Source organism: Notolabrus celidotus, chromosome 4, assembly GCF_009762535.1.
Source record: "Notolabrus celidotus isolate fNotCel1 chromosome 4, fNotCel1.pri, whole genome shotgun sequence".
Classification (NCBI taxonomy): domain Eukaryota; kingdom Metazoa; phylum Chordata; class Actinopteri; order Labriformes; family Labridae; genus Notolabrus; species Notolabrus celidotus.
This window is the reverse complement of record NC_048275.1, coordinates 34,830,362-34,857,287: the sequence shown is the minus strand read 5'-3', so window position 1 is coordinate 34,857,287 and position 26,926 is coordinate 34,830,362. Positions and strand designations below refer to the sequence as shown.

Sequence of the window (26,926 nt, the reverse complement as noted above, 5' to 3'; positions counted from 1 at the left end):
TGCAACCAACTGCCTGAAAGTTGTGCTTCTTAGGAGATAAGGGCAGCCTCCCATGAAAGGTGACTCAGCAAATCCAGCACACAGCCTCTCCTGAGATAAGAGTGCTCTGCAGGCCTGAGGACGGTGGGATACAGGGAAGAACCGTCACAACAGGGGGGGGGGGGGCAAGAGAAAATAAACTCAGTAAACTGCTTTTCTTTGGAGAAATTAAGTATAACCTCCTGAAACTTAATCAGCTCTGACTTCAGTTTTGAAAGGCACAAATAAAAAAGAGCCTGCTTCTTTATGTTTGAATGATTCTTAGTGACAGCAACAATCAGACTCTCTATCAGACACACTCATAGGAGAATATAATGACAGAATGTTTCTGAAAGAGTGTTATATTAACCAAACCAGCAGTGGCACTCATTATTTATTTAGAATTTCCATCAATATTAATCCAACATTTCAATTTGATTTTCAGAATTGCATAGGCATCCATCAGTCCGTGGCTTAAATTACAGAACCGTAAGAGAGACTGACACTTAGGGTTGATTACAGGGAGATTGGAAGGTGGTTATTTAACATCGCAAAAGGTTCTGCACAGTGAAACGTGGCTGCTGCTGCGCTGTGCTCAAGTATCATTACAATGGATGTTCATGCTATCTGCACGAGTGATAGGGAGATGAAGAGCTGCATGGTTCAGTATATGTATAGAATATGTGCAGTACCGCTGGTTCAGAGTGCAGCGACTGTTTACTCATTTATTCCCAAAGTCTTATTTCAAGTCAGTTTTGAATAAACGTGAAGGACTTTAAAAGTTCAGCTCTATCTGGACTCAGAGTCAGTGGCACAAGGTTTGTAATACAAACCAGAGGACAACCACATTATCTGTGTTAATGATGAATGTCTGCACAATGATGATGATGATGATGATGATGAAGTGAGGATACATTCAGAAAAAATGTTGAAAAAGGAGCAAATTGCTGAAGTTCAGACATTATCTACATTGTGGACTCTGCTGGTGTGATGGAGAGGACAGGGGAGGCTTTGGCACACAGGGGACAATCACTGCAGAGTGAGAGCGAAGTCAAAAGGATGAAACATTAAAGAAAAAAAAGTCATTACATTGGAAAGAAAACAGTTCTCTTAATTTCATGGACTGCTTCAGTGTGCCAGAACAGGTGACAGAAGGGGAGCTGTCCAATATGCAAGTAAGGAGCTCCCCCCGTCTGTTTCCTCGGTGAGAATGAAATAAATAAACAATGAATGGTCCACTCTCCTCGCGCGCCTCATCCCATCTCATGCATGGCTGCCAGTAATGGTCTACTGGGTGTCAGCTTCTATTGGCACGGCACAAAGCAAGTGCCAAGGGCTCGGTGGCTCGACTCCCCGCCGCAGACTCGGCCTGTGGATAAAAGCAAGCAAAATGCCCCAGTCGAGCTCAGAGACATAGTCATGTTGGGCTGGAACGAGGAAGTGCAGTGGAGAGGGGAGGGACTCAGGGCGCAGCTCCATGGGGCCGCCGCGGCGCTGAGACCTTCTGCACATGGAGCCGGGGAGAGTTGGAAGAACTTCATTCTGCAAACTCAAGGAATAGCAGGTAAAGTGACTTCCACCGCGCTTTTCAGCTCCACACTAACCCGACAGGCTAGCGCAGACCTCTGAAGTGAATGTGTTTCTTCTCGTGGTGTTTAGGAGACATTTACACCTGTCTGGAAAAGACTCCTTGTAGTTTCGATGCAGGTGCACCGCAGCACAAGATCCCGTTTAGTGTGCGTAATTATCTGCTTGAGAAGCTGTAACAGATCAACAAACAAGAATATATTTTTATATTTAAAACAGAATAATAACATCGCTTATGCGCGTCATTTCGAAAAAAAAAATAAAGGAAATCCCGGAATGTTCCTCATTTTCCATATGGCTTATTTTTCTTTTGGGAACATGGATGAACTTTTCTCAAACAAACATTTCTCTAAAAAATGCTGAACAGTTTTCCGTGTTTCTCTCTATTTATCTACACATTTCTTTCTGATTTTAAACAGTTAAAAACGATTTTACAGTCCTGTCAGCACCTGTTGCATCTGATGTGCGCACTCAGTAAACTTCAGCTTCACTCTGCAGCCTCCCAAGCTTTTTGACATTTTAACACATTTTGCGAAAATGAATAATCGATAAAATAAAATTATAAATAAAGAAAAGTTATTTATCGGGGTCAAACAACAGAGCGCATGTGGAAATACTTAGCGCTGCTTCAACAGGAAATCATAAGGCACATTCTCACACGGCATTTCATCTTCAAATAAATTAATCACCGATATATTTGCTCATTTCACACACCTTGGAGATTCGTAATTACCTGTTCGAACCTCAGGGTCGGTTAGTTGCTGAACGTCTTTGTGAAGAGGAGCAGGAGCACATGTAAGAAGGAGTGCATGGGGACTTTTTGACGCCCAGACTCTCAAACAGAAAGAAACTCTGATGAGAAAATAAAGTTTTCACAAGTTGCAAAATCTAAAGTTCCAAATTAAAAAAGTCTAAAAGTCGAGCTCCTTCTAAAAGAAAATAAATAAACCTCTACATAATCAGATATGAAATAACAACATTATGATTCAGACCCATGAAACTGAACAGATCCGTTCACTATCTGGTGGTGTTTGTGAGATAAAGAAAGTCAGCGAGCTGCCTCCGTTTGTCCCAAGAGAAAACACCTTTATTCTATATTTCTGTACAAGTTATTTGATGTATCATGATGTTTTTTCTGTCAGCCCCAAATATTCAAATTAAGTTATACATTTTTTACTCTATTTTAATATCAATTAAAAAATTCACATATTTAACTAAAACTTATTTTCTTTACATTTACCAAAACTCTTGATCTAAGATGAAGAAGAAGAAAAATACAGTAGAATAAAGACATAAGAACTTTTTCAGACTCGTAAAGGAACCCCGGTACCTGCACTAATAGGATTTATTCAGCTCGGTTGGAAAGAGAAGTGCTGCAAGTGCAGCAAATCCGTCTGCAGATAGCCTACATCATCTTTCTTGTCAGAAGAAACAGAAGTCAGTGTGTGTGTGTGTGTGTGTGTGTGTGTGTGTGTGTGTGTGTGTGTGTGTGTAGGGGGGTGGTAAGAGAAGGTTAGACAGTTATTAAAATGATTGTACTGTCTGAATAGCAGAGTAGTGAAGTGTGTCAGATGCAAATGAAGGAAACTTCTCTCCTCCGCTCGCCCCCTCGTTAGGGTCCTGAACATTTCCACTCACATTATTTACCCACTTACACACAAACACTTCATGAATGTGTGATGAGAATCTCCAGGTGACCATGCACCACATTGTTTGGCACACAGGATAAATTACTTTACTAACAGATGTCTAGAAAGTTCCCACAGCTGCAGAACTCCTCATTAAACTCAGGGCAGTGAAAATCATTCATTCAATATTTTGCTAAATCATCAGGTCAGAATCAGAAATACTTTATACTTTTAGGTAGCCTGCACAGAAACTGTTGGAGGAGGGAGAGTCTGGTAGATTATTTGATATCAATAATTAGAGTTATGATTCATAATGGTTGTGATATTGTCAGAGTTAGACCAGTGCCAGTGTGCCATGAATCCTAACTTATATAACTCTCATATAGATGTACAGTAACCAGCCTTATTGCAGATCACACCTAGTTTTCAGAAGCAGAGATATTAAATATATCCTTTTGTGTTTTTCATAAAATTAAACATTATGATTAAAGTTATCAGAAATGTTTTAATCATGTCACTCTGGTGGAGAGTTATTTCATAAAAACGTGTACTTTTGTTGACATGAATCTTAATTTAGTTATTTGAATTCAAACAATCAGAAAAGCCTTTATGTGGAATATTTTTCCCTTTTTTGATCTGTGCTGTATTTATGTGAAAGTCATGTTTAGTATCTGGTGTCGAAGCTTCCTGGGTATCCAAACTCTGCTGGTGTGGTCCTCAGTATCTGTTAACGGTTGCGTTGTTTCTCATCTCCACCCTGCTCCCTAGTGTAGCTTTTACACCTCGCTTTGAGCAGACGCCTCTAACCCCCCCACCCCCACCCCCACTGAGCACACCACAACCATACACCACACACACACACACACACACACACACACACAAACACACCTACACACACACACACACACACACACACACACACACACACACACACACACACACACTAACACGAGGAGGACCGAAAATTCTCAACCCACAAGCTTCTTCCTGCCTCTCCTCACTCTTCAGAGTCAGACCAAAACTTTTCCAGTCGCTCTTCGTTATGTGTCAGAAGTTGTTTCTATGACTGCCATTTCACTTCAACCTTACACCTGCCCCCGTCATGCTCTCTCTCTCTCTCTCTCTCTCTCTCTCTCTCTCTCTCTCTCTCTCTCTCTCTCTCTCTCTCTCTCGCTCGCTCTCTCTCTCTCTCTCTCTCTCTCTGTCACACACACGTTAATAAATGAGAAACACAAATTTCAAACTGCTAAGTTATGTGTTGATGTGTTTCCTACAGAGCACCTGTGCTTGAATAACATGCACAGGACTTCAAATTGAGGCAAATATAAATGAATGCAATGTAGAGTTTAGTATAGGATTGAGTATAACAGGAAGGGTTGTATATAAAGTATTTATTTCATCTAAACACCCCCCAAAATACCTGCAGCATGTAGAGAGTGAGAGGAGCTTTAAAAAGTCTCACTTTGTCTCACTCAAAGAAAATAGCTACTTCCTGAATATTCTAGGTGCACCGTACTTTCCACCTACGCAAGTGGGTTGTGGCTGAATGCAGGGACTCTTTATATTTTGTCGAAGCCCCCCACCAACACATCCGTGTTTCCCCTCGCACCATCTGCCCAGAGAAAAGGGCACATGAGAATATGCCCCCCTCTGCCCCCGACCCCCAAACTCCAGATGCTGAAGATCAGAGCTGCACACTCGTCACTTGCAGGATAACACGCAACACCCCTGTGTTGTGCTGAGGAAATCATCTGCACCAGTGACCTTTGCCCCCCCTCCTCCCTTCACACTTGCGTCCTGGGCGTCTTCAGACTGTCGAGCTCCTGACTTGATTCTGCAGAACATTGTGCGTTGCGAAACAGAGGCCGGCCGCTTCCCACTATTTGTTCCAAATGTGTGGAGCCATCTGTCAGTAAAACAGGAAGGCCTAGGTTCCCCTTCTCCCTTGGGCTCATTCCGCTATTTTCGGGAGCTTCACTTCTCCCCGAGTGGCTGCTTGGACTGGGCAGCGGCCCCACCAAGGGCTTCTTGAAGTGGCAGAGCCGGGGCTGAGGCTGTTGGGCCCATCTGCTGCAGGCTTCAGGGCCATCCATTATTAATGGGGCCACTAGCACTGGTGACTCCTCAGATATTCAGCCCTGGCCGGAGGATCACTCTAAAAAATAAAGAAAGAGAACTTCTCTGCCCTTCGGCCTGCTTTTCTCTCTCTTTTCCCTCCTCCTTCCTGTTGCATTCGCTCCTCTGACTTCTTGCACTCAAATTGCAATCTACCTCCCTGCCCCTATCTATCTGTCTCCTGTCTCTTACCCTCTTTCTCTTTCTTCCCATCTCTTTGTTTCTCATTGTGGCTTGCATGCGTCTGTGTTCAGGCCCCGGGCTCAGTGATGCATGCTCAGTTAAATTAGAGAGAACATGAGCGCCGATCAGCTGGGCACGGCAAACACCCGCATCCCGGTGACCTGGGGCCAGTTAATTTTCTGCTTAATTTTGCGGCAGTCAGTTTGCATTTTTGGATGATTACGTGGCAGGAAATTAACAATAAATAACAAATGTGGTCTGAAAGGCCATTTCTAACCCCGTGCAACCGGCGGGCCCCATCAGACGGAGTTGAGCCACTCTCCACGCTCACTCTCTCTGTCAGACTTGTAATGAAAATGTCTCTGATTCTTTGTAATGTTATGTGGGGGACAGTGGTGTGTCTGCGGCTGTGACAGGAGTGATCTCATGGAGGTGATGAAGTCGCGCTGAGGAGTGCACCCTTTACTCCACTCTACTTTTTTATAATGTTTCCTTGCCCTGCACTTGATTAAACTTACACACATCTACATCTCCATTTCTCTCCTATTAGAGTACCTGCACCGCATGGAGACAGAGGAGGCCCAAGAATTGGCCCAGATGCCAGGTAAAGACCACCCACTGCATGATTGAGTGCAGAATGTAGATACAATAGGCCCACAAACACACTCTTACATTACCTGGAGGTAATTTTGCCTCACCTGAATGAGACCGGTCGAGGGGTTGCATAGTGAGTGACTGGTGTTTGCTGGTGTGTGTCTCCAAAGGCAGGGACAGCCCCCCTGCCATAGATGCTTCGGAGGAAACAGAGGAGCCCATGGCTGTCCCTGAGGACCTGTCAGCAAGCTCCACCCACCAGCAGAACAACAGAGGGGACAAAGGTACATGTAACATCTCAACATATGCACCCACACAGTGTCAGAGCATCATCACTGATCGTGCAAAATTAAAATAAAATTAATCAAGTGTCTGAATAATGAGTTCAAATCAGCATTAAACAGCATCCAGATGAGTCAAACCACTGCAGGGCCTTAATGTTTTTATTCCCACTGCTTCAAAACCAGAGTCAAAGGGTTAAGTGAAAGAAAGCTGCAGAATCAAAGCATCAAACACACACAGATATAAAAACATTAACTTAGTCCCAGGCTTATCCATTGGGAGGCATTTGGAAATATTAATTATACTGCAAGAGACACATTTAGGTCACTGGCTGAGGAGGTTAAAAAAATCATAATCCCTTTGATCCATGGCATGTCATTAATGAGCCCAATCTTAAGGAATAGCTAATGTGGCCTTGATTTGAGTTTGAGAACATCAAGCCAGGGAATACAGCGATGAAAATGAGGATGAAGCATGTTGAGGGGATTCAGATCACCAGTGTGTATTTATGCTTCCTGGTGTGGATTTTCAGAGTGGGGACATGATCGAGCATCAGATTTATGAGACAGTTTTAACAGGACAAATAGGTAGAATGAGGCTTTGTGCATTTAATATGTATTCATCACGTTTAATATGTCCATAATGACAAATCTCCTACAATCCTCATGGGAGACAAGTCATGTAAAATGTCACAAAGACAGGAAGTAGAAAATTAAAATAGAGATGAAAAGTATGAGACAGGTTTCAGTTTTTCACACTCAGACCTTAAACACAGGCGTCATGTATGAAGTTTTCATGATGACAGCTGATCATTTTGCTGCATTTTTCCACTTCTAGAGATAGCGGCAAAGATTAAGCATCAGCGTACGGTCTAAAATAAAACGAAGAGGAAACTGAAATTGGATGTGTAAGAGTTTCCTAAGAAGAACTCAGATGGTTTCAACACTCCTGGAGATAAAGAGTTCAGGAACAGGGCCAAGTCTGAGAGAGATCTGCACATCACTGCACCACATAAGTCACACACCTGCACACACCTGCACACACGCACACACACACGCTCACTCGGAGGATCCCTGTTTGACTTTACAACTGTTGAGCTGTCACACTCTGCTCTTTTTACAGTTCTGCACAAATGCTGCGATGTCATGTAAACAACTGAGAATATTTAGATTGAGCGAGGGAACACTCACAGAGAACCGTGTCTCTCACTTCTCTGTCGGCTGATGAACTCGAAGCTAAATATGGAAAAATGAAAAGTAGTCTTCAGATCCATACTGCTGGCCTTTTATCACTGGCATTTAAAAAAAGTACTGGGGGTGCAGCTGGAGGTGTGGACGCTGCAGGAGTTTCTGTTCATTCCCGCACGGTGTGTTTAGTTCGCATGTGTCTATATAGGGACAGAGAGAAAGAGTTAAAGAAGGGAAGTGCAAGTATCTGGTACATCTATGCATGGCTGCCTCTGTGATAGAAGCCAGAGTGAGTTATAATTATCAGCCGTGCAGGATCATGTGCTTCTCAGTTCTCTGTTGTGAAAAAAGACAAAATGTAGAGGGACTGTGTGAGGGACGGGGGACCTCAAAGTATCAAAATCTCATAACCTGGACTATTCTGTGTTGATGTTTTACAGTCTGAGATGCAAACTGTTGCTACTCTTAAACATCTGTAAAAAAAAAAGAGGTGTTAAGGTCTGAGATGAGCTTCCTTTGTCGTCCGTTGTATCCTGTATGGCTTAATGAGAAAATAACCATTTGTCTGAAATCACGAGGCAGTTTGATGACCGGTGAAAAGATTTCTCTTTCATTTTCAGTGATTCAGACAGACACTTTGCTATTTCAGGGACATGAGACTGAGAGGGAGACTGAGCCGCCTAGTTCCCGAAAACATGGAGGCGAGTTTTCAGAAAGTGTGTGAGGGGAAAAGCAGGCTGTTTTTGGTGCTGAGTGTGATGCTGGCGTGGTTTAACACATGCGGTTCCACTATTTTGCACACAGGGTTATTTTCAGGCGGTGAGAGCGGCACATAGTCAGTAACAGGAACCTCCAGCAGGCTCCTGCACTTCCACACTGCAGAACGAGCACAGCGGCCAAGTCTGCCATCTACATCTGTCAACACAGCTCCTTTGTTTCTTCATTTTGTGCTTGTGATTTTCTCTCATACTCCTCATATGTTTTAATATTTGTGAATCATTCCCCTCAGTATTTGAGTCAGTGTCATGCAGTAGCTGTTCCTCTCTGTGCTCTGCAGATTAGATCCACCTCAAGTTAAATTAAAGCGTGTTGTTTGTCTACTGTGTGATCTGTCAGCAGCTTCCCAAAACGAGAGAATCAGGATGTGTAACCATGATAAACATGATATCAAGTAAAAGCCTTGTTCCTACTCCCATTTCAGTCACAACTTCCCCAAATCCATGAGAAGTGAGTGGCAGCCGGTGTGCATGGTTCCCCTCTGTCTGCTTTAGCCGGCTGATAACCTCGTATGTGTGCTGATGTGTTGCATGCCTCAGGAACTGACGACTCTAGATAAACATAGATCGCTTTATTGGGTGATTGTTTGTAAAATAAAATAGGGAAATGGTGAGGATATGAAGAAAGTCTTGTTGCACCTGCTTTGTGTTTGAAATGAGAAATAGTGAATCCTGGATCAGTGATGTGTGCGATGCCTCCTCGGCCAGCTCTGACTACAGCAATAGTCTCAATTCAGTCCTTGAAGTGGTGCATAATTACCTCATGATATACAGTTATCTTTACAGCTAAGAAATCTGGGGCTATGAGCGGTTTTTGGATGAAATCATGACTTTATCAGGAGTGTTAAGACAGTGTAGCCTCTCTCGAGTCTTCAACACAAAAAGCTTCACTTGTTCGAACATGTTCTCGGTCACTGATTCCCTGCTAGGCCCACTTTTATTCTTGAGATTACATTTGGACTTGAGGAGAAAGGCTGAAATAAAAAACACAAATCTCACCTCATCATCATCATGTTTATTCCTAAGTAGAAAAAATATATATTTTCTGTGTTTAAACTCAGTGAAGTTATTCCCCCTTGTGATCATAAAAGATGTCTTTCTGATTTCCTCTGCTAAGAAAATAAGAGAGAGACGCAAACCAAAAAAAGGAAAAAGATAGTTTTTTTGTGGAGATGGATGATCAGTTTCTGTGACTTTCACCAAAATAGCAATCAGAAGCGCCTCTGACCTTACCCCTCACTCTTACTCTTTTGTTAGTTAAACCCTGCTCTTATGGGAAACGTTGAGCATGTCCTCTCGTTGGCTGTCAGTGAAAAAGGACAAAAAAAAAAAGTTTCAGTTACAGGCTGTTTTACAATTCCTTTCCCGTGCTTCCCTTTCTGTCACTTCTCCATAATTCTTGGTATTTCAGTTAGACAGGCCCTCTTTCTAAAGCTTCCCCTTTTCCATAGATTCCTATATTTCATGATTTCCACCTCTTCCTCTTCACTTGAACAAACAGAGGTAGAGGCATGGGGAAATCAGGCTGCCACGGTGACATGCAAACCACAGACTGGTAGCTGCGGGACTTGCATGATCTGACAGTTCTCTTAAATGTTTCTAAAGATCTCTGGTGGGAAAAGATGGAGCTGGTGGCCCAACACAGCGGGTACTTCTCTTTTTCTGTTTGCTCTGCGAACATCAGATATCAGAGTCAGTCTTTTAAATTGTCTTAGGAATATTCTACCAACACGCAGCATTTACTTTTTATACTCTGAAAAGCTTTAAATGACAAGAAATAAACAGTTTAGGCCTGGATGATAAAAGACTAAACACAAGAGTGTGTTTGCTTGTTTGAGTTGTTCATACTCGGCTGCTCTGATACACACCGCTGTCGGCGTCGTCCCTAGTTTCACACAGCTTCCTGTGTCTCTGTTTCCTGTTTATCTTGCTGTCATTTGTTTCACCAAAGAGTGATGGTGTGAGATGATGTGTGTGTTGCTTCATATCTTTGCTGACATCCTCAAACAGTAGACATGCTATCCACCTGTCCGTCCTTATGTAATGTTTTAAAAGATAATGAGCAGAGTGCACACTTTACAGGATCAGGCTGTGTGTTGATCTATGATCATGTTTCTGACTTTTCTCTGAGTGTAATCACTAAACACCTAAAAAAAAAAAAAGAGGAAGTATTTGAAGTTTGGATGTAGCATCCCCATGAGTGTGAAAATGTTAAAGTGTGCACTACAGGAAGCTATGGTTGCTTCAGTCATGTTATGGTGCAGCCACAGTAGTTTTATAAGCAGCGTCTGCCCTGACAGAGGACCGGGACTGTGAGCAGAGCCACAGTAAAGGTTTCAAATACAGCCAGGTAGAGCAACACAGTGAGGGCGTCACCATTCATATGTACACTACCAGTCAAAAGTCTGTAAACACCTTCTCATTCAAGGGTTTGTATTTATTGTAATGATTGTAAACACTGTAGATTAATACTGAAGACATCAAAACTATGAAAGAACATATATGGAATTATTGAATGAACCAAAAAGTGTTAAACAAAGCAGAATCTGTTTTATATTTTAGATTCTGTAAAGAAGCCCCCTTTTTCCTTCATGACAGCTTTGCACACTCTTGGTATTCTCTCAGTCTGCTTCATGAAGTGGTCTCCTGGAATGGTTTCTAATGAACATGAGCCTTGTCAAGAGTTCATTTGTAGAATGACTTGCCTTCTTAATGTGTTTGAGACCATCAGTTGTGTTGTTCAGAGGTAGGGTTAGTACACAATGGATAGCTCTATTTGACTACTGTTATAATCCAGATTATGGTAAAACCAGATTATTTCATAGTTTTGATGTCTTCAGTATTAATCTACAATGTTGAAAATAATTAAGATAAATAAAAACCATTGAATGAGAAGGTGTGTCCAAACTTTTGACTGGTAGTGTATTTTATCAGTTTATATTAAGAGGAGAAAGAAAATGTAACACACAGTATGATGATGTCTTAAGGATGGAAACAGAATATTACTGATGAGATTAAAAAAAAAAAACACTTTAAAGGAGCATTTCACCAAATTCTCACCAATTAAAAATATATTTTGAAATATTCAGTCAGATAGAGTAGATTAGATGTCCAAACACATCCTGCAAACATTTATTCTCACCGCCAGCACAGACATCAAGGCTTATAAACTAAAGGCAGCATTAGCGTCACATCCAAATGTACCTCCATGTGGTCTCATGTTAAAGTATCAACATAAAATGCCCATCTAAAGTTTATAACATCATGAAAAAACCATGCTCGTTTTCTAAACCGTGGCCCCCCTTGCCCTCTTTTCCAGCCTGTAATATTAAAGTTGAGGCTCGCAGTGATGAGGAGAATGGGCTGTCCTGTGACATGAATGGCATGGAGGAGGAGGAGTGTGCGGAAGACTTGCGCGTGATCGATGCCTCGGGGGCCAAGGTGAACGGCTCACAGCCGAGCCCTGACGCCAAAGCCTTCGCCTCGGCTGGTGGCATCCGGCTGCCCAACGGGAAGCTCAAGTGCGATATCTGTGGGATAGTTTGCATTGGCCCCAATGTGTTGATGGTGCACAAGCGAAGCCACACCGGTAAGCCGCCTGAAATACTCTTTGCCCTCCCTTTGCACCCATGTTCACAGTATTAGAGGATGCCATGGCTCCCCCCAACTTTTGGACTGTACCCCTCAAAAATCAAGGCCTCAGACATTTATCTATCAAACATGATGACAGGGAACACACCACGGTGCACTCTGCACACAAACATCAGGGATAGAGCCTTTGAAGTTAACTTTAGAGCCTTATGTTTGCAGTCGACCTCGTGCTCAGTTGTAGTTGTAATGGCATCCTTGCATCCGGCTGTATGCAGACGCTCCTGTGGTGCGTGAAATAGACTTTAAGCATATCATTCATTATTGTTCATCTAAAAAAAAAGGGATTATCACACGACAAGCAACAGTAACTGATCAAATTATTGTGTGATAAAGTAGCAAAGACGAACTTCTGAAAAAACATGCTCTCAGTTGAAAATGGGATATCAGCAGCAATTAAATGGAATCTCTATAAAGTGACAATTATCGAGCTATTAAAAGTTCTTCAAGTTTCAAAATTGATATTCTATTGTGAGAAGCCAAACCAGTGGTGGGGAACATTTTGAAAAAGGCACTTAACTGTCAAGCTTTAGAAACTAATGAAACTCAAAGTGGAAGAAAGGAACACTAGACTAATGTAAATGCAAAAGAAAGTACAATAAAAGATATAATGAAGTGCCTCCTATTTAAATAGAAAATATTCTGTGGTGAGTCTTTGCTCTTGAAATGCATTTTTAATGAATTTCCTTTTTTATATATTTTTGCTGCTTCACTGGTGACTCTTATTTTATGGGGGGCCTTTGAAAAAAAAGCCATATTAAAACGTTCTCAGAGAATGCCACAACACTCACAGAGGCTGGATATTGGTTTATTCCAGAGGCGCTGATCAGGAAGACTGGCTCTCAACACAAAGTGTTTCCTTCGCTTTATTCAAATGAGGCTGAATTTGCATTGTGATGTGCCGCTCTTATTTTAGAGACGAAGTAGAGGAAAAAAAATGAGATTTTCAGATCAAATTGACCTAGGCAATGGTGCATTACAGAACTGGCAGGCTGAGTCTGAAAGGCTCTTGTTCGATCAGAGCGCCAGTAGTCGCTGGGGCAGGGGGAGCATGGAGAGATGGAGTGTCACTCTGCTGTGAATCCCTCCCACAGGCTGCTTGCTGCTTCTCTGCCGGGCGGCACTCCATCATGCGACTTGTTCTGGCGCCGGGGATTCTTTAGTGCGGTGACCCTGCATTCCCACCTCAGCAACACACATGTTCATCCACATAAAGAGACTCTGTATGTTGTCAGAGGAGGAAGCAAGCATAGTGAAATTAGGGAGAAAAGCGTAAAAAAATATAAACTCTGTTGGGGTCCATGAAAAACATAAAACTGTATGCCAGTAAAACAGACATGTGTTTTGTTTTTGTGTGTTTTCTCTTTGTGTTTGTCCTCCTCTGATCAGTAACGTGCATCATTTGTGTTCTGACCCTCAGGAGAACGTCCTTTCCAGTGCAGCCAGTGCGGAGCCTCCTTCACCCAGAAGGGCAACCTGCTACGTCACATCAAGCTGCACTCAGGAGAGAAACCCTTCAAGTGTCACCTTTGCAGCTACGCCTGTCGCAGGAGAGACGCCCTCACCGGACATTTACGCACCCACTCGGGTCAGTATTCAATCTGCGGCACTCGTGGTAATTCCTGGACATGTTACAAAGGGCGTGCGCTGAGGTACATGCAGCGAGCGCTCAGGGCTACAGAGGGGGAAGTTGACAGGGTGTAGATGTGGTGTCACTTCTTTTTCAAAGTGCTTTGCAGAAGCATGTGTTTATGAAATTCTTGGGTGTAAACAACAGATGTACAAAATCTGCTCAATTACAATTAAAGAGTAACAATTTAACATTTTTTACCCCCCAATTTCAGCCTTAAAACATCTTCTAAAAACATATATGATGATTGTTTCTTGGAGGATAAAACTGGAATTCTTTCTGATCATTTTCACGGCCCTCTCTTCCATGAGAGGATTTATACTGATGATGTTTTAATCCGTCCTTCAGTTTGACAAATATATGGAATTAAAAATGCATCCGTCACATTTGAGACACAGCACCATGTCTGTAACTGTTCTCATATATACAACACATTAATGCTTATGTGGTGTTGTTATATTTAGTAATTTTACTATTTATTAATTCACAACTGTGATTCTGAATGTTTTTATTCATTTTAATAATTTTTAGTTCAAGGCTTTCTCTCGGAGGTCATAACAAACCTCTGCTGGTTAAGTAGTGTTATGAATAATTATATAATTATATGCTTATTTAATTATTTTGATCAGAGCCTTAACTAAATTAAACAATGGGTAAATGTTTTATTTATTGAATCTTTAATTACTCGTCTAAAAAAATCACCAAGGACATGACCTTACCTTTTTTCTGTGGAGTTCCCCAAGATCACCTGTCAATCAAACAATGTGGGCGTTACTTTTGTCACCTTCATGTCTGTCATCCTCTATTTATAACAGTCAAACTGGAAATTTCTGTTATTTTTAAAGATTTTAAAGAACACTTAAAGCATAAACTGATGCAATCTTGTGCAAAAGTCCTGCAACAAATTCTCCCTTTATATGAAAGTGAAAATGTTTTTAATACTTTCATTTTAATCAGATTTTGCAAGGTGCTAAAATGAATCTTTGATATCATACAGCTGATATTTACGGAAGAGGATAAGGGCCACTGAAAAATAAATAATAATTAAGGTCCAATATATATTTTTTTATTATTATTATGAGATTAAAGTCAGAATTCGGATATTAAAGTCAGAATTTGGTGATTTAAGTCAGAATGCTGACTTATTCTTCTCAGAATAACAATAATAAAAAAATATATTGGACCTTAATTTTTCTTTTTTTTTGTGACCCTAATCCTCTTCCGTAGATATTCAGTGGACACTTTATTAATGAGTGATGGTTTAACAACAGAGGCACCCCTTTTCAAATCATATCACATGGCATTTTCCAAGATACATCAATCTGAATCCAATTCCAATTTTAAAAATATTTGTTAAATAATAATAACAATAATATGAAAAATAAATTGTATTTATAACACACTTTACATTTAGAGCAAATCTCAAACTGATAAATACATATTGATATAAGAATATTTTCTGAGAGGAAAGTTGATTTATTGCGTATTAATTATTTGCTCCTGTATTTAATTGAATCTTGTTTAACAAAGATGTAACTAATGAAACAACAAAGTGAGTGTTTATTTCATCCCTTTCAAAAAGAACTGAAGGAGATTAGAGATCACATTACATTTGGCTCCAATTGTAATTTGTAACTCAAGCTAAATATATTGAATTAAGTGTGCCGTGGTGTTAATCTGTAATAACAGCCTTCATGTACTGTTATTCTTCTTGCAGTTGGAAAACCCCACAAGTGTGCTTACTGTGGGCGGAGCTACAAGCAGCGCAGCTCTCTGGAGGAGCACAAGGAGCGCTGTCACAACTACCTCCAGTGCATGGGGCTGCAGAACAGCATCTACACAGGTTGGTGCCTTTCACACTTCTCTCTCACCCACATCTGATGACCTACATAACCTCAGAGCAGGATTAGCTACACATATGACAGCTAGTAGCTAAAACTGTTACCTCATTGTCACCTAAGAAGTCAGGTTGAATCCTGTGAAGTCCATTTGAGGTGAGATGTTCTTTATTACTCAGAACAACTGCAGAGGTAATGAAGTAAATCTAATCATGATGTCAGTGTTCTTTTCACACTAAACAAACACACTACAGACTTCCTACTGACTGTGCAGGTTTCTAAAGATCTCCTCTCTCAGCATTTAAAGAGCGAGAGCCTCACATGTGTCAGAAGCGTCCGCTCTGCGCTCTGACAGAAAAATATCATCAGAACAGAAAACACCAACATGTTGTTTCAAACCCCAGTTCATCACTCTGAAGGGGAAAAACTCAAAGTACTCTGACCCTGAAATCTACTTTTCTGTCTTGCTTTCCAGTAGTTAAGGAAGAAAGCAACCAGAATGAGCAGAGGGAAGACTTAAGCCTGGCGGGATCTGACAGAGCCCTGGTGCTAGACAGACTAGCTAATAATGTAGCTAAACGTAAGAGCACTATGCCACAGAAGTTTGTGGGTAAGGGCTGATATCTGCTTCCTTTGTGTTAATACAATGTTGATACTTTTGCTGGGAAATGGCTGTAAATGCTGCACCTATGAGCGCTGCATAGGTGATGCTTGCAATGTGTTTGTATGAATTGGCTTTGCACTTTTCTTTGTCAGAATGCATGCAGTGTAAAGAAAAGAAGGATTGATTTGCTAAGTGTTTGGTTTACACTACCAGTCAAAAGTTTGGACACACCTTCTCATTTAATGTTTTTTATTTATCTTAATTATTTTCAACATTGTAGATTAATACTGAATACATCAAAACTATGAGATAATCTGGTTTTGCCATAATCTGGATTACAACAGTAGTCAAATAGGGCTATCCATTGTGTACTAACCCTACCTCTGAACAACACAACTGATGGTCTCAAACACATTAAGAAGGCAAGTCATTCTACAAATGAACTCCTGACAAGGCTCATGTTCATTAGAAACCATTCCAGGAGACCACTTCATGAAGCAGACTGAGAGAATACCAAGAGTGTGCAAAGCTGTCATGAAGGAAGAAGGGGGCTACTTTACAGAATCTAAAATCTAAAACATATTCTGCTTTGTTTAACACTTTTTTGTTCATTCAATAATTCCATATATGTTCTTTCATAGTTTTGATGTCTCCAGTATTATTCTACAGTGTTTACAATCATTATAATAAATAAAAACCTTTGAATGAGAAGGTACTTACAAACTTTTTCACTGGTAGTGTATATTTGGATCATGAAAATCGCTTTAACAAAAGAGGGAGGGATTTAAAAGGCCAGCTTTAGACTAGAGATACCAAGAAGAGATCATGAGATAGAAAGTCAGAAACAAACTCGGCTGAGAGTTGAGATGATAAAAGCACTGAATGTAGGTGAAAGGCGTGTAGGTGAGCTACTGATTGAAACCATTCTCATCACTCATTTGTCTCTGCCAGGTTCCTCAGGTGACAAGCGCCTGTCAGACCTCTCCTATGATGTAGGAGCAGGTGAGATGATTCAGCCCCACGTCATCGACCAGGCTATCAACAGTGCCATCAGCTACCTTGGAGCCGAGTCGCTACGCCCTTTGGTCCAGACCTCCCCAGCCTCCTCCTCTGATGTGGGCCTTGGCTCCATGTACCCCCTCCACAAACCTGTACCGGAGGGCCTCGTGGGGGCCAGTCTGTCTGCCAAAGACAGTGCAGCAGAGAACCTGCTGCTGCTCTCCAACTCCAAGTCTGCCTCCAGCGAGAAGGACGGCTCCCCCAGCCACAGCGGCCAGGACTCCACAGACACAGAGAGCAACAACGAGGATCGCGCAGGCGGAGCAGCCCCCGGCCTCATCTATCTCACCAACCACATCACCTCTAGAAACGGCGTGCTCCCTCTGGTGAAGGAGGAGCAGCAGAGGCAGTTTGAGGCCATTCGGGCCAGCATTGAGATGGCCTCCGAAGGCTTCAAGGTGTTGACAGCAGACGGGGAGCAAGTGAGGGCGTACCGGTGCGAACACTGTCGCATTCTGTTCCTAGACCACGTCATGTACACCATTCACATGGGGTGCCATGGCTTCAGAAACCCCTTTGAGTGCAACCTTTGTGGTCACCGGAGCCAGGACAGATACGAGTTCTCCTCTCACATGACCCGAGGGGAGCATCGCTACTGAACAATGCAGATCAGAGAACACACAGCTGTACGTACTGAAAACATCACACACTCACTCCTAGACCTGAAGTACAACCATAGACATTTAAAGAAGATACACACCGTCGATGTCTGAAAGTTGTTTTTATGAAAAGCATGCTCGTTAGTAAAACAGATAAATGTATTATACAGATACTGAACATTCAAATCAACTGAAGGACGCCTGATTTGGACTCGTGTGTTTGAAATATATATGTGTGTATAAATTCTTTCTTCTGACTGAATTTTTTTCTAGATTTCAAATAGAAACGTTTCCACACGACATCTTCAAATCTCTGTATGAAGAGGTGAAGGAAAGCCAGCGATGGTTGTTTAAAGTGCAGGAAACTCATGTTGTTTTCAGTGTTAAATACAATCATTGAAGACTTTACAATCAATGTACATACTGTATCTCTTCATTTACAATCACAACTCCATCCTGTACTTTATTTCTGGCAGCCGACACATTATTTATATTATATTTACACACCTGTTTGTTTTTGTATTTATTAAAGTGATGATGTTTGTGGGTAGAGTAGTTAATAAAAGCTGCATCTTTTTCTGTCTGTTGTATTAAATGTATTTGAAGTGAAACATGACGACTGCTGGAGGCTTTTCTTTTCTTTTTGGTTCATTTTACTGGAAACACTTCTGTCCTGGAATTTTGTTTTACACCTGATGACTCCCAGTTATTTCGCTCACGTAATTAAAAAGAGCTATTTGAGGTTTGAAGGAGCTTTATGCTTATTAAAAATCAATAAAGGATATTTTATACATGCACAAAAAGTGGGAAGTGTTTTAAGTTTTGTTGAGTTCAATAAAAATGAGATTGTTTTATGAAAGATACCTTAAGCTGCAGAGGATCACCTTCACAATCCAGAGGAGGTTTCATGGCAAAATCATATTTACTTTTCATTTTTTTAACTATAATATATTTACGACTCGTCCACCTTCAGCTGTCAGAAGTGCTCCTTAAATTAGTCCAAAGATTTCTGGTAGTTAAGGCATTTTCTCCCAACAATTTGACCTTATTATATAAATACAGAGATTTCATTTCACTCTCCTGAAATCATTTAGATTAGATGTCATTCAAGATGCTGCTTCAGCTCAGCTGTCAAGACAGGGTCGAGTCAGAGTGAATGACTGGCATCTGAGTACAAATCAGAAAAATATGAACACATTGAAATTTACAGTTTGAAGATAATACCTAAATTAAGATTTCTCCACCTGCTTTACAATCCCTATGTTGGACTGCAGAGAACAGTCTGGATGTTAGATAAAAATGTCTTAGAGTTTTTGTTGGTTTATTTATTTATTTTTATCTTTCTAATACTTCATTGTGTCGATATTATACATGCATGAGTTACATTTCTTAGAGGCTCAAACCTTTTTAACACAACATTTTGTTTGAAATTTTGTGACCCTCCACCCATACAAAATGAGAAAGTAAATTATATATATAAAGAAAGAAAGAAAAAGGAAGAAGGATATATAATAGTAATCAAAACTAAGATTAAAAATACATAAATAAATGTAGAAATAACCAAAATATATATACAGACACATAATGACAAAGGTTTCTATATTTTCATATACTTATACAGGCACATAACACAACATTTATTCATATCCTGTCCTTGCTTTGAAAGAAACCCATCTTTCTCAGCTTTTCATTTTTATTTATTCTAAAAGTTACTTTTACCACTCAGTGAAAGTTCCCTACTGTTTCTAACCACTTGTATACATTTGGAGATTCCTTTTTTCCAGTTTCTTGTGAGAGTTTTTGTTGTTTTAAAGCATACTTTTTTTGACTAAAGACATTCTTCCTCCTAAAATCTAATAGGCAGAGAATATTTTGACACTAGTTTTTGTCCACACAGACCTTTGTGTTGAAATGAAGACATCAAGGGAATACTGATAGCCGACAGTACACACACACAAAAGACTGTATGTGAGCGTAGAAGAACTCCATGGACATACACAAAACAGCACATGAACAAGTGGCGTGCTCAGGACCTGAAGAGTCCCGCTGGTCCTCTGAGGAGCAGCAGCAGCAGAGAGCGCGGACAGGAAAGATCAGGCACTGGAGCAGAAGGCAGGGGCAGGGGCTCTGAGGGCCTGAGCCTGTCTGCAGAGGCTCAGCCGAGGCCTGCGGAGGAGCTCGGTGGCGTTGTGCTGCAGCGGCCTCTTCCAGATGGCCGCTGTGTGAATTAGCAGAAATGGGAAGCAGCTGTGGCCAGAGCTGGGTCCCCCCACGCTTGAATGGGACCCAACAGGGGAGGGAGGGCATTTGCATGAGAGGGCCAACCAGCTATGGCCTTGCCAGAATCCCAAATCTCACTTCCCCTTTCGGCCAGCTGACTGAAATACTTCTTTAAGAGTCAGACTTAACCACTTCCAGTGCTGCTGTTTACAGATTCCAACAAGATATGAATGCATATTTTATCTTACACATGTTTCCATAAACAAATGTCCAGAACAATCACTGACGACTCTGTGATACTGGTCTGAAGAAATATTTCTCAACAAAGTGAGGCTGTGAGGACTACAAATAAACAACTATTACATTTAACGCCTCGCTTGACTTTTCTTTGCAAAAAACAGAAGTATGTTCGGGAATACAAATTAGGTTGGGACAAAATGGGGAAAACCCTATACTTACATATTTGCGTATCAAGTCAAAGGTCTCTCTATCTTGTGGTTCAATTCATATTTATCAAACAATATTTTATACAATATAGGCTATAATATTTAGAACTTTGCATTAGTATTTCTATATTCTACTCCACACTTCTTCACTACATATGTTAATACAAATATTAATCTACACTATCTGTTCCTGACCTTTACGGCTTGTTACCATTTACATAAAAAGTCATGATCTCTCTGAGAAGCTTTTAGACAAGTTTCAGATGTTTTTAACATGTCCACTAAAGAAACATTTTGCTTCCAAACTTAAGGTGTTTAGATTTTATCTGTTTTTGATGCAATATTATTATTTTTTTCTGTAAAATCAAATACATTTGGAACACATTTATATATCAGGCAGACCCCTTGAGATGAACCGTCTTGTTTTCAAGGGGGTCTTATACGGTTGCTGGGAAGTGCAATGTAAATTCACAGAGAATTAAACACTTTTACAAGGTTGGAGACAAATTTACATTTTGAAAAACATTTTTAAACATTATGACATTAACACTTTTACTGAGACCAAAATAAATTTACATTTAAGAACACAAATTTAGTAAATCAGAAACGCTTTTACACGAGAGTGAACATTTTTACCAACAAATTTACAAACTGCAGATTCTACCAGAAAAGGAAAGTACCAAATACCAGAAGTGATCTGTAACTGTCATTCTAATGTGTCCTTTCAAAATGAAATCCAAATCAGATTTGAAAAGTAGAGATTATCCTGGATACTGTCAATCAGAGATTTTGATCAAAGATTATTAGTTTCCACTGAGTCATTTCAGTTCAGACTAATAGTGAAACACTTTTTTTTTCAAATTTCAAATGGCTGATGTTGATCAGATCAAGCTGTGATTGCCTGGATTTCATTATGAGGTTGTCCACTATTAGTCTCAACTGAAATGAGATTTGTTAATAATCTCTGACTGAAATTATGAAGAATTATCACTATCTTTTCAAATTCTGTTTAGCTTTTATTTTGAAAGCACACATCAGGCTGACCTGTGATTGACAGAACAGTCCGGCTGTTTCCGAAACGGCCTGTTACATACTACCTACGACATCTGGGAAGTTTTGGCATACTGCATATTTTGCTCTTGTTCACATACTACATATTGAATTTTGGCCAAATCAGTATGAACTATTAGTGCAGTAGACGGTTTGGAAAACAGGCTGTCTGCAGTATGCCAAAACTCCCTGGATGTCGTACTGATTCAGGAAAATTTCTCAGTCTGCATCGGACCAGTCTCCCTCGCGTACTGTTTCCCACAATGCACAGCACTCGTTCCGCTTTGTCTTTTTTCTCCTTTTTTTGACGGGGAGCACTCAGTTTTTAGGGGCTGTGAAAATTATTAATTTACATAAAACCATTTGTAAACTTTTTAAATTATAAGTGATGCTAAAAAAGCTGTTTCTCTATCGGCTTGCCTGTTGTTTACTTCCGCTTTCCAAAACTGGAAATCCAGTGATACGGCTCAGCATAATAGATCGAACAGAACAGTCATACTACACACTAAATTCGTAGGTAGTATGTAGCAGGCCGTTTTGAAAACAGCCTCTGTTTCTCTCTGCCAAAACAAACCGCTCCCTCGATCACTTCCGGTATTTAGTATATTCCTTTTCTGTCAGTCTTTGTAAATTTGTTTGAAGACTGGCAAAAATGTTCTGTTGTTTGTAAAATTGTCTCACCGCTCGTAAAAGTGTTTCTGATTTAGTCAATTTGATTTCTTGAATGTAAATTTATTCTGGCCTTGGCAAAAGTGTTTAATGTCATTTTGTTTTAGAAAATGTAAAAATGTTTTCAAAAATCTAAATTTGTGGGGTGTTGGTGGCCTAGCGGTCTAAGCGCCCCACGTATAGAGGCTATAGTCCTCATTGCAGAGGTTGCCGGTTAGTTTGCATTGAACTTCCCAGCCACTGTAGTCTTTAGCAAAGAATCACATTCACAATGAAAAAAAGTGTAGCAAAAAAGCAAGAAACAAAAGAACATTTAAAAGACAAAGAAATAAACAGAAGGTTGTTACATATGTAGGGGATAATATATGGTTAGCAGGTAGTTATGGGAAATAGATCCATCCTGAAGGGGTTCCCATCGTTCGCATCATTGTTTTGATGCCAACAGAAGCTAACGGTTTTACCTCACTTTACGGTCTGTGGTGTCAACAAGCAGAAGCTAAATGTGTCTGAACTCTATTCTGTGGATTGATTTGACATGACGTGTGATCAGTTTGTCTCTGGTGTTCCTCATGTCAGTGAAAGTTAGTCACCATTGCTAAGGGGTTTTGACCAATCAGAATCAAGCATCATGCACAACCGGAAGATCAGTAAGAAATCCGGGTAATAAATTTAAAATATATGTTCACATTTGTGTGGAAAAATAAGAGATATGGTTTTTTCCTTTTACTGAGTCCCTCCGATTCATCCTGGAACTCTTTTGGATTCACTGAACAAAACTTCCAAACTGGATAAGAGAAGTAAAAGTGACGGAGTCCTCTCATCCCCCAATCTGAACTCATTGGCTGAGAGATGTGATGCAACACCTCAGACTTTAAAACTGAGATTCTCAATCCATAACTCCTGGAATAAGTTTGAGAAAACATGAAAGCCTTTTATGGACTACATTAAAGACAAGCTCGATACCCCAGTTAGCTGAGTCATACCCAGATGAAACTCATAACCTGCTGACACTTATGTAGCCCATCAACATTATCATTAGTGTTGTTGTTGTTTTTTCAAATTGCCAATGTGTTCTGGTTTGTTTATTTGTTTGTTTTTTGTATGTTAAGTCAGTGTTGTTTGGATGATCAAGACAATGATCAATAAAAAGATCTTCAGTAAAAATAAAATGTGGAGACAGAATCTTGGAATTGCATCAAAAATAGCAGCATAATCTTTGACTGGTGTCTTAAATGTATGAATAAATTCTGAATATGACAAAAAAAAGTAGTAAACGTAAAACGCAGCTACAACAGTAAAATACTGTTAACACACAGTACCAAGAGTGGATGTGAGGTTTAATCATAGACTGTATAAATAATGGACGTAGTATCCGTGACGTTACCCATCTGTTTCTGAAGCGCTGTTTTGAGGCCAATCGTCGACAGGAGCCAAATGTTGAACTCAATCTAACTTCTGTTGAGCTAGTGTGAGGTAAAGAGGCAGGCTTTGAACCTCCGAGCCAACAGCTACAGTGTTCCCGCCTGTCAGTCAAGTCAGCTGTTCCTCTTGTAATAGAAAACTCGTAATCTTAATATCTTTGAAATTGCTGCTGCGTTATGAAAAAAAAGCCCTTTCCGTACAGTGTGTGCCGATCGAGAAATGAGCTAACCAGACTCATTCGTTTTTTGTACCAGGCTGTAAACATGTTTATTTCTGCTGTAAATATCATCTTCTTTGAATTGGTGTGTATGTGGTTTCCTGTACTTCCGGAGCCAGCCTCAAGCAGACCCTCAATGAACTGCAGTTTTTAACACTTCTGCATTGGCTTCAATTCTCGCGGCCAGAGGTTGCTGCTTGATTCTGTCACGTAATTGGGACACTTCCCCATTGGCCTCATTTTATTAGACCGAAGGTTGCCGCTTGGGTTTAATATCTGAACACTGACAAGACGCATCGTTTTAGAAAAAGGACAACACTTTGACCAATGTTGAAGGATTCACTGATGACTGGTTTGGTAACATGAACAAGATGCTGTGATATTTGCACATATTTATTCATTAGCATTATTTATTTTGTTTAATAATTGCTTTAATCTTGGTTTTATTCTAGAGGTATTTATTTGAGCTATATTTATGTATCTATCATATTTTATGATGATTTTCTTTCTCCTTTAAATGATGGGAGGTGGAGCCGGAGTCCTTTTGTATCCTGTTTTTGTGTTTTGATAGTTTGTCAATCCTGACTGGTTTGTGTGGTTTCATGTTAATGTTGTTTGTAACTGGACATCATTATCTTGCAAATCTACCAACAGGTATAAATAAAGTAACCTAACCTGACAACAAAGCTCGCTGGTGGTCACAGGTTTTCCCTTAGCGTCTTATTTCATGACAGTCTTGAGGATTCTAATGTAATGCACATTTAGTTTAAAGAATAGATCTCAACTTGACGCAGGATTTTGTGATGGAATAATTCCACTTTTACTTTATTACCTGTGTATTATTCTAGTCCTTTTTCACTGTCTCTACTTGATCACTAGGAACAACATAATCACAAACATGCAGCTTAAATGCACCTCCAGGTTACCTAAAGAGGACACGTTACACAATCATTTCATATGAATGTATTTTAAATTTGATCATTAAGCATAAATGCAGAAAAATCCCTTTAAATTTTGCCTTTATTAAACACAAACTATGTCCTGTGTGTTTGTGACCAGAAAACCTCTCAATGATACAAGCTGACACCATATGGTAAGTCCACACTCTGTGGATCCTGCCAGCACCAGAGGAATTCTGTGCATCTGTTCTGGTCCAGCTGTGAGGAGTCCCCGTGTTTGCTGACGCCCAGGGGGGTGTTGTGTGTGACTACTTTCTCCGCTGGCTAATTCAACAAAGTTTCAATACAGTCGCCAAACGCACACGTCTGAAATATTTATCAGGGACTTGACAAAAAGATGAAAAATAAATGAGTTTTCTTTTTTCATGGTCTTCCAGATTTTGAAAGATTGTTTCGTTAAATTTACATGAGAATTTCAATTCATGTGTGCACAATCTATAATGGTGCTCGTCAGCGGGGCAGTGAGTGTGTGTGTGTGAGCAGTGAGGCGTTAGACTAAAAACATGTTAAACTTAAATCTCAGGACCACGTGGAGGCGGATTAACCCAGCTTTTCATATGAGGGGCGAAGAAAGTGTCCGTCATTTAAACAAACAAGGCTCAATCATAGATTAATTTGACACTTACACTTCCAGTCAAAAGTTTGGACACACCTTCTCATTCAATGTTTATTTATTTTAAGTATTTTCAACATTGTAGATTAATACTGAAGACATCAAAACTCTGAAATAATCTGGTTTTGCAACAATCTGGATTACAACAGTAGTCAAATAGGACTATCCATTGTGTACTAACCCTACCTCTGAACAACACAACTGATGGTCTCAAACACATTAAGCAGGCAAGTCATTCTACAAATGAACTCTTGACAAGACTCATGTTCATTAGAAACCATTCCAGGAGACCACTTCATGAAGCAGACTGAGAGAATACCAAGAGTGTGCAAAGCTGTCATGAAGGAAAAAGGGGGCTACTTTACAGAATCTAAAATATAAAACATATTCTGCTTTGTTTAACACTTTTTTGTTCATTCAATAATTCCATATATGTTCTTTCATAGTTTTGATGTCTTCAGTATTAATCTACAGTGTTTACAATCATTACAATAAATACAAACCCTTGAATGAGAAGCTGTTTCCAAACTTTTGACTGCTAGTGTATTTTCGTACACACTCACAGCGTAGCTAGATTAAACATAAATACTGAGTTACTGATATTGTCTAATAAAAGTGACGTCTTTCTGTTTTACAGGTGTGTCGAGTACACAGCTGACAGCAAAATCTAATTTTGTAAGAGTTCTTGTTTAACATGAGGCCCATAATACTTCATTAAACTCCCATCTGCAGTGGATACACACACACAGCTTCATGAACATTTAAGGGTGACACTCAGTGGTGTACTCAGGGCCCTCTAGATTCCCTTAAATGTATAAAATGTAAAAAAAAAAATAAATAAATAAAGGGTTAATTATGCGCTATGATCAATAATATAAAAATCAAAAGTTTTGTGTTTTCCTTTTCATAATTCAATTTCGACCACTAATGGTCACATAAATATTCACCACAATATAAGAATTAAATGTTTGCTGCTCAAAATGTTCTGGGGGACAACCCCTTCTTGTTAACGCTGCCTCAATACATTTAAATTCACCCTAAACTGTGAGTACCAGGTTTGGAAGGAGTTGCCCATATTTTGGTTTTCATCCCTGCCCCTCTAACAGTCTGAGTACACCACTGGCGACACTTCAGGCAACATGTTCCAGCACTGAGCAGCGTGGCTTTTACCAAGTCATCACACTTTACTCTGTTGATCAGAGAGAAAGGAGTAGGGTTGCAAAATTCTGGGAATTTTCAAAGTTAGAAACTTTCCATGGGAATTAACGAGAATAAACCAGGGTTGAAGGTTGGCTCTTAATATGGAACATAAATATAGTTGGGGAAAATATATTTGAGCATAATCCTGACTAAAACAACCAGATTTCATGCAAGTACAGCTGAATATCTATGCTATTCCTCAATCACATGCACATAGCACACTGCTTACTGCAGGGCTATGGAGACCACGCCCCCTATATGCACTTTTTATTTAACATTTTGAATGGGACTTTGTTGGGATTGCATTTTTGTAAATTTTTGAATGGGTTGGGTCGGGGGGATGAGTAATATTTAACTCAACATTCATGTTTTTGTTCTTCAA

The 26,926-nt window shown here is 40.2% G+C and overlaps 1 protein-coding gene and 1 long non-coding RNA gene across 7 annotated transcripts; one reads left to right on the top strand and one right to left on the bottom strand.

Annotated features, from left to right (window-relative positions):
- Positions 1 to 378: 378 nt before the first annotated feature.
- On the bottom strand, positions 379 to 3,030 carry LOC117812159. 2 transcript variants are annotated; one of them, XR_004631150.1, is made up of 3 exons: positions 2,936 to 3,030; positions 2,339 to 2,437; positions 379 to 1,778 (listed from the first exon to the last, which is right to left on the bottom strand). It is a non-coding gene; the product is annotated as an uncharacterized LOC117812159 (long non-coding RNA). The 2 variants fall into 2 exon arrangements; XR_004631149.1 differs by having other exon boundaries at positions 2,339 to 2,457; positions 2,936 to 3,015.
- Positions 1,288 to 18,540, top strand: ikzf1 (IKAROS family zinc finger 1 (Ikaros)). 5 transcript variants are annotated; one of them, XM_034682783.1, is made up of 8 exons: positions 1,288 to 1,582; positions 6,082 to 6,135; positions 6,296 to 6,409; positions 11,690 to 11,959; positions 13,439 to 13,606; positions 15,366 to 15,491; positions 15,965 to 16,096; positions 17,042 to 18,540. In XM_034682783.1, exons 1-8 carry the CDS (start codon positions 1,288 to 1,290, stop codon positions 17,746 to 17,748), a joined length of 1,866 nt encoding a protein of 621 aa, XP_034538674.1. In that variant the 3' UTR covers positions 17,749 to 18,540. The 5 variants fall into 5 exon arrangements, with proteins under 5 accessions (XP_034538674.1, XP_034538673.1, XP_034538677.1 ...); XM_034682782.1 differs by having other exon boundaries at positions 15,962 to 16,096; XM_034682786.1 differs by lacking the exon at positions 11,690 to 11,959.
- The last annotated feature ends 8,386 nt before the right edge of the window (positions 18,541 to 26,926 follow it).

Coding starts and splice junctions, on each gene's coding strand:
- ikzf1 (XM_034682782.1), top strand. CDS start 1,288: ATGGCTGCCAGTAATGGTCTACTGGGTGTCAGCTTCTATTGGCACGGC. Junction 13,607..15,365: donor ACATTTACGCACCCACTCGG/GTCAGTATTCAA, acceptor TTCTTCTTGCAG/TTGGAAAACCCCACAAGTGT. Junction 16,097..17,041: donor TATGCCACAGAAGTTTGTGG/GTAAGGGCTGAT, acceptor TGTCTCTGCCAG/GTTCCTCAGGTGACAAGCGC.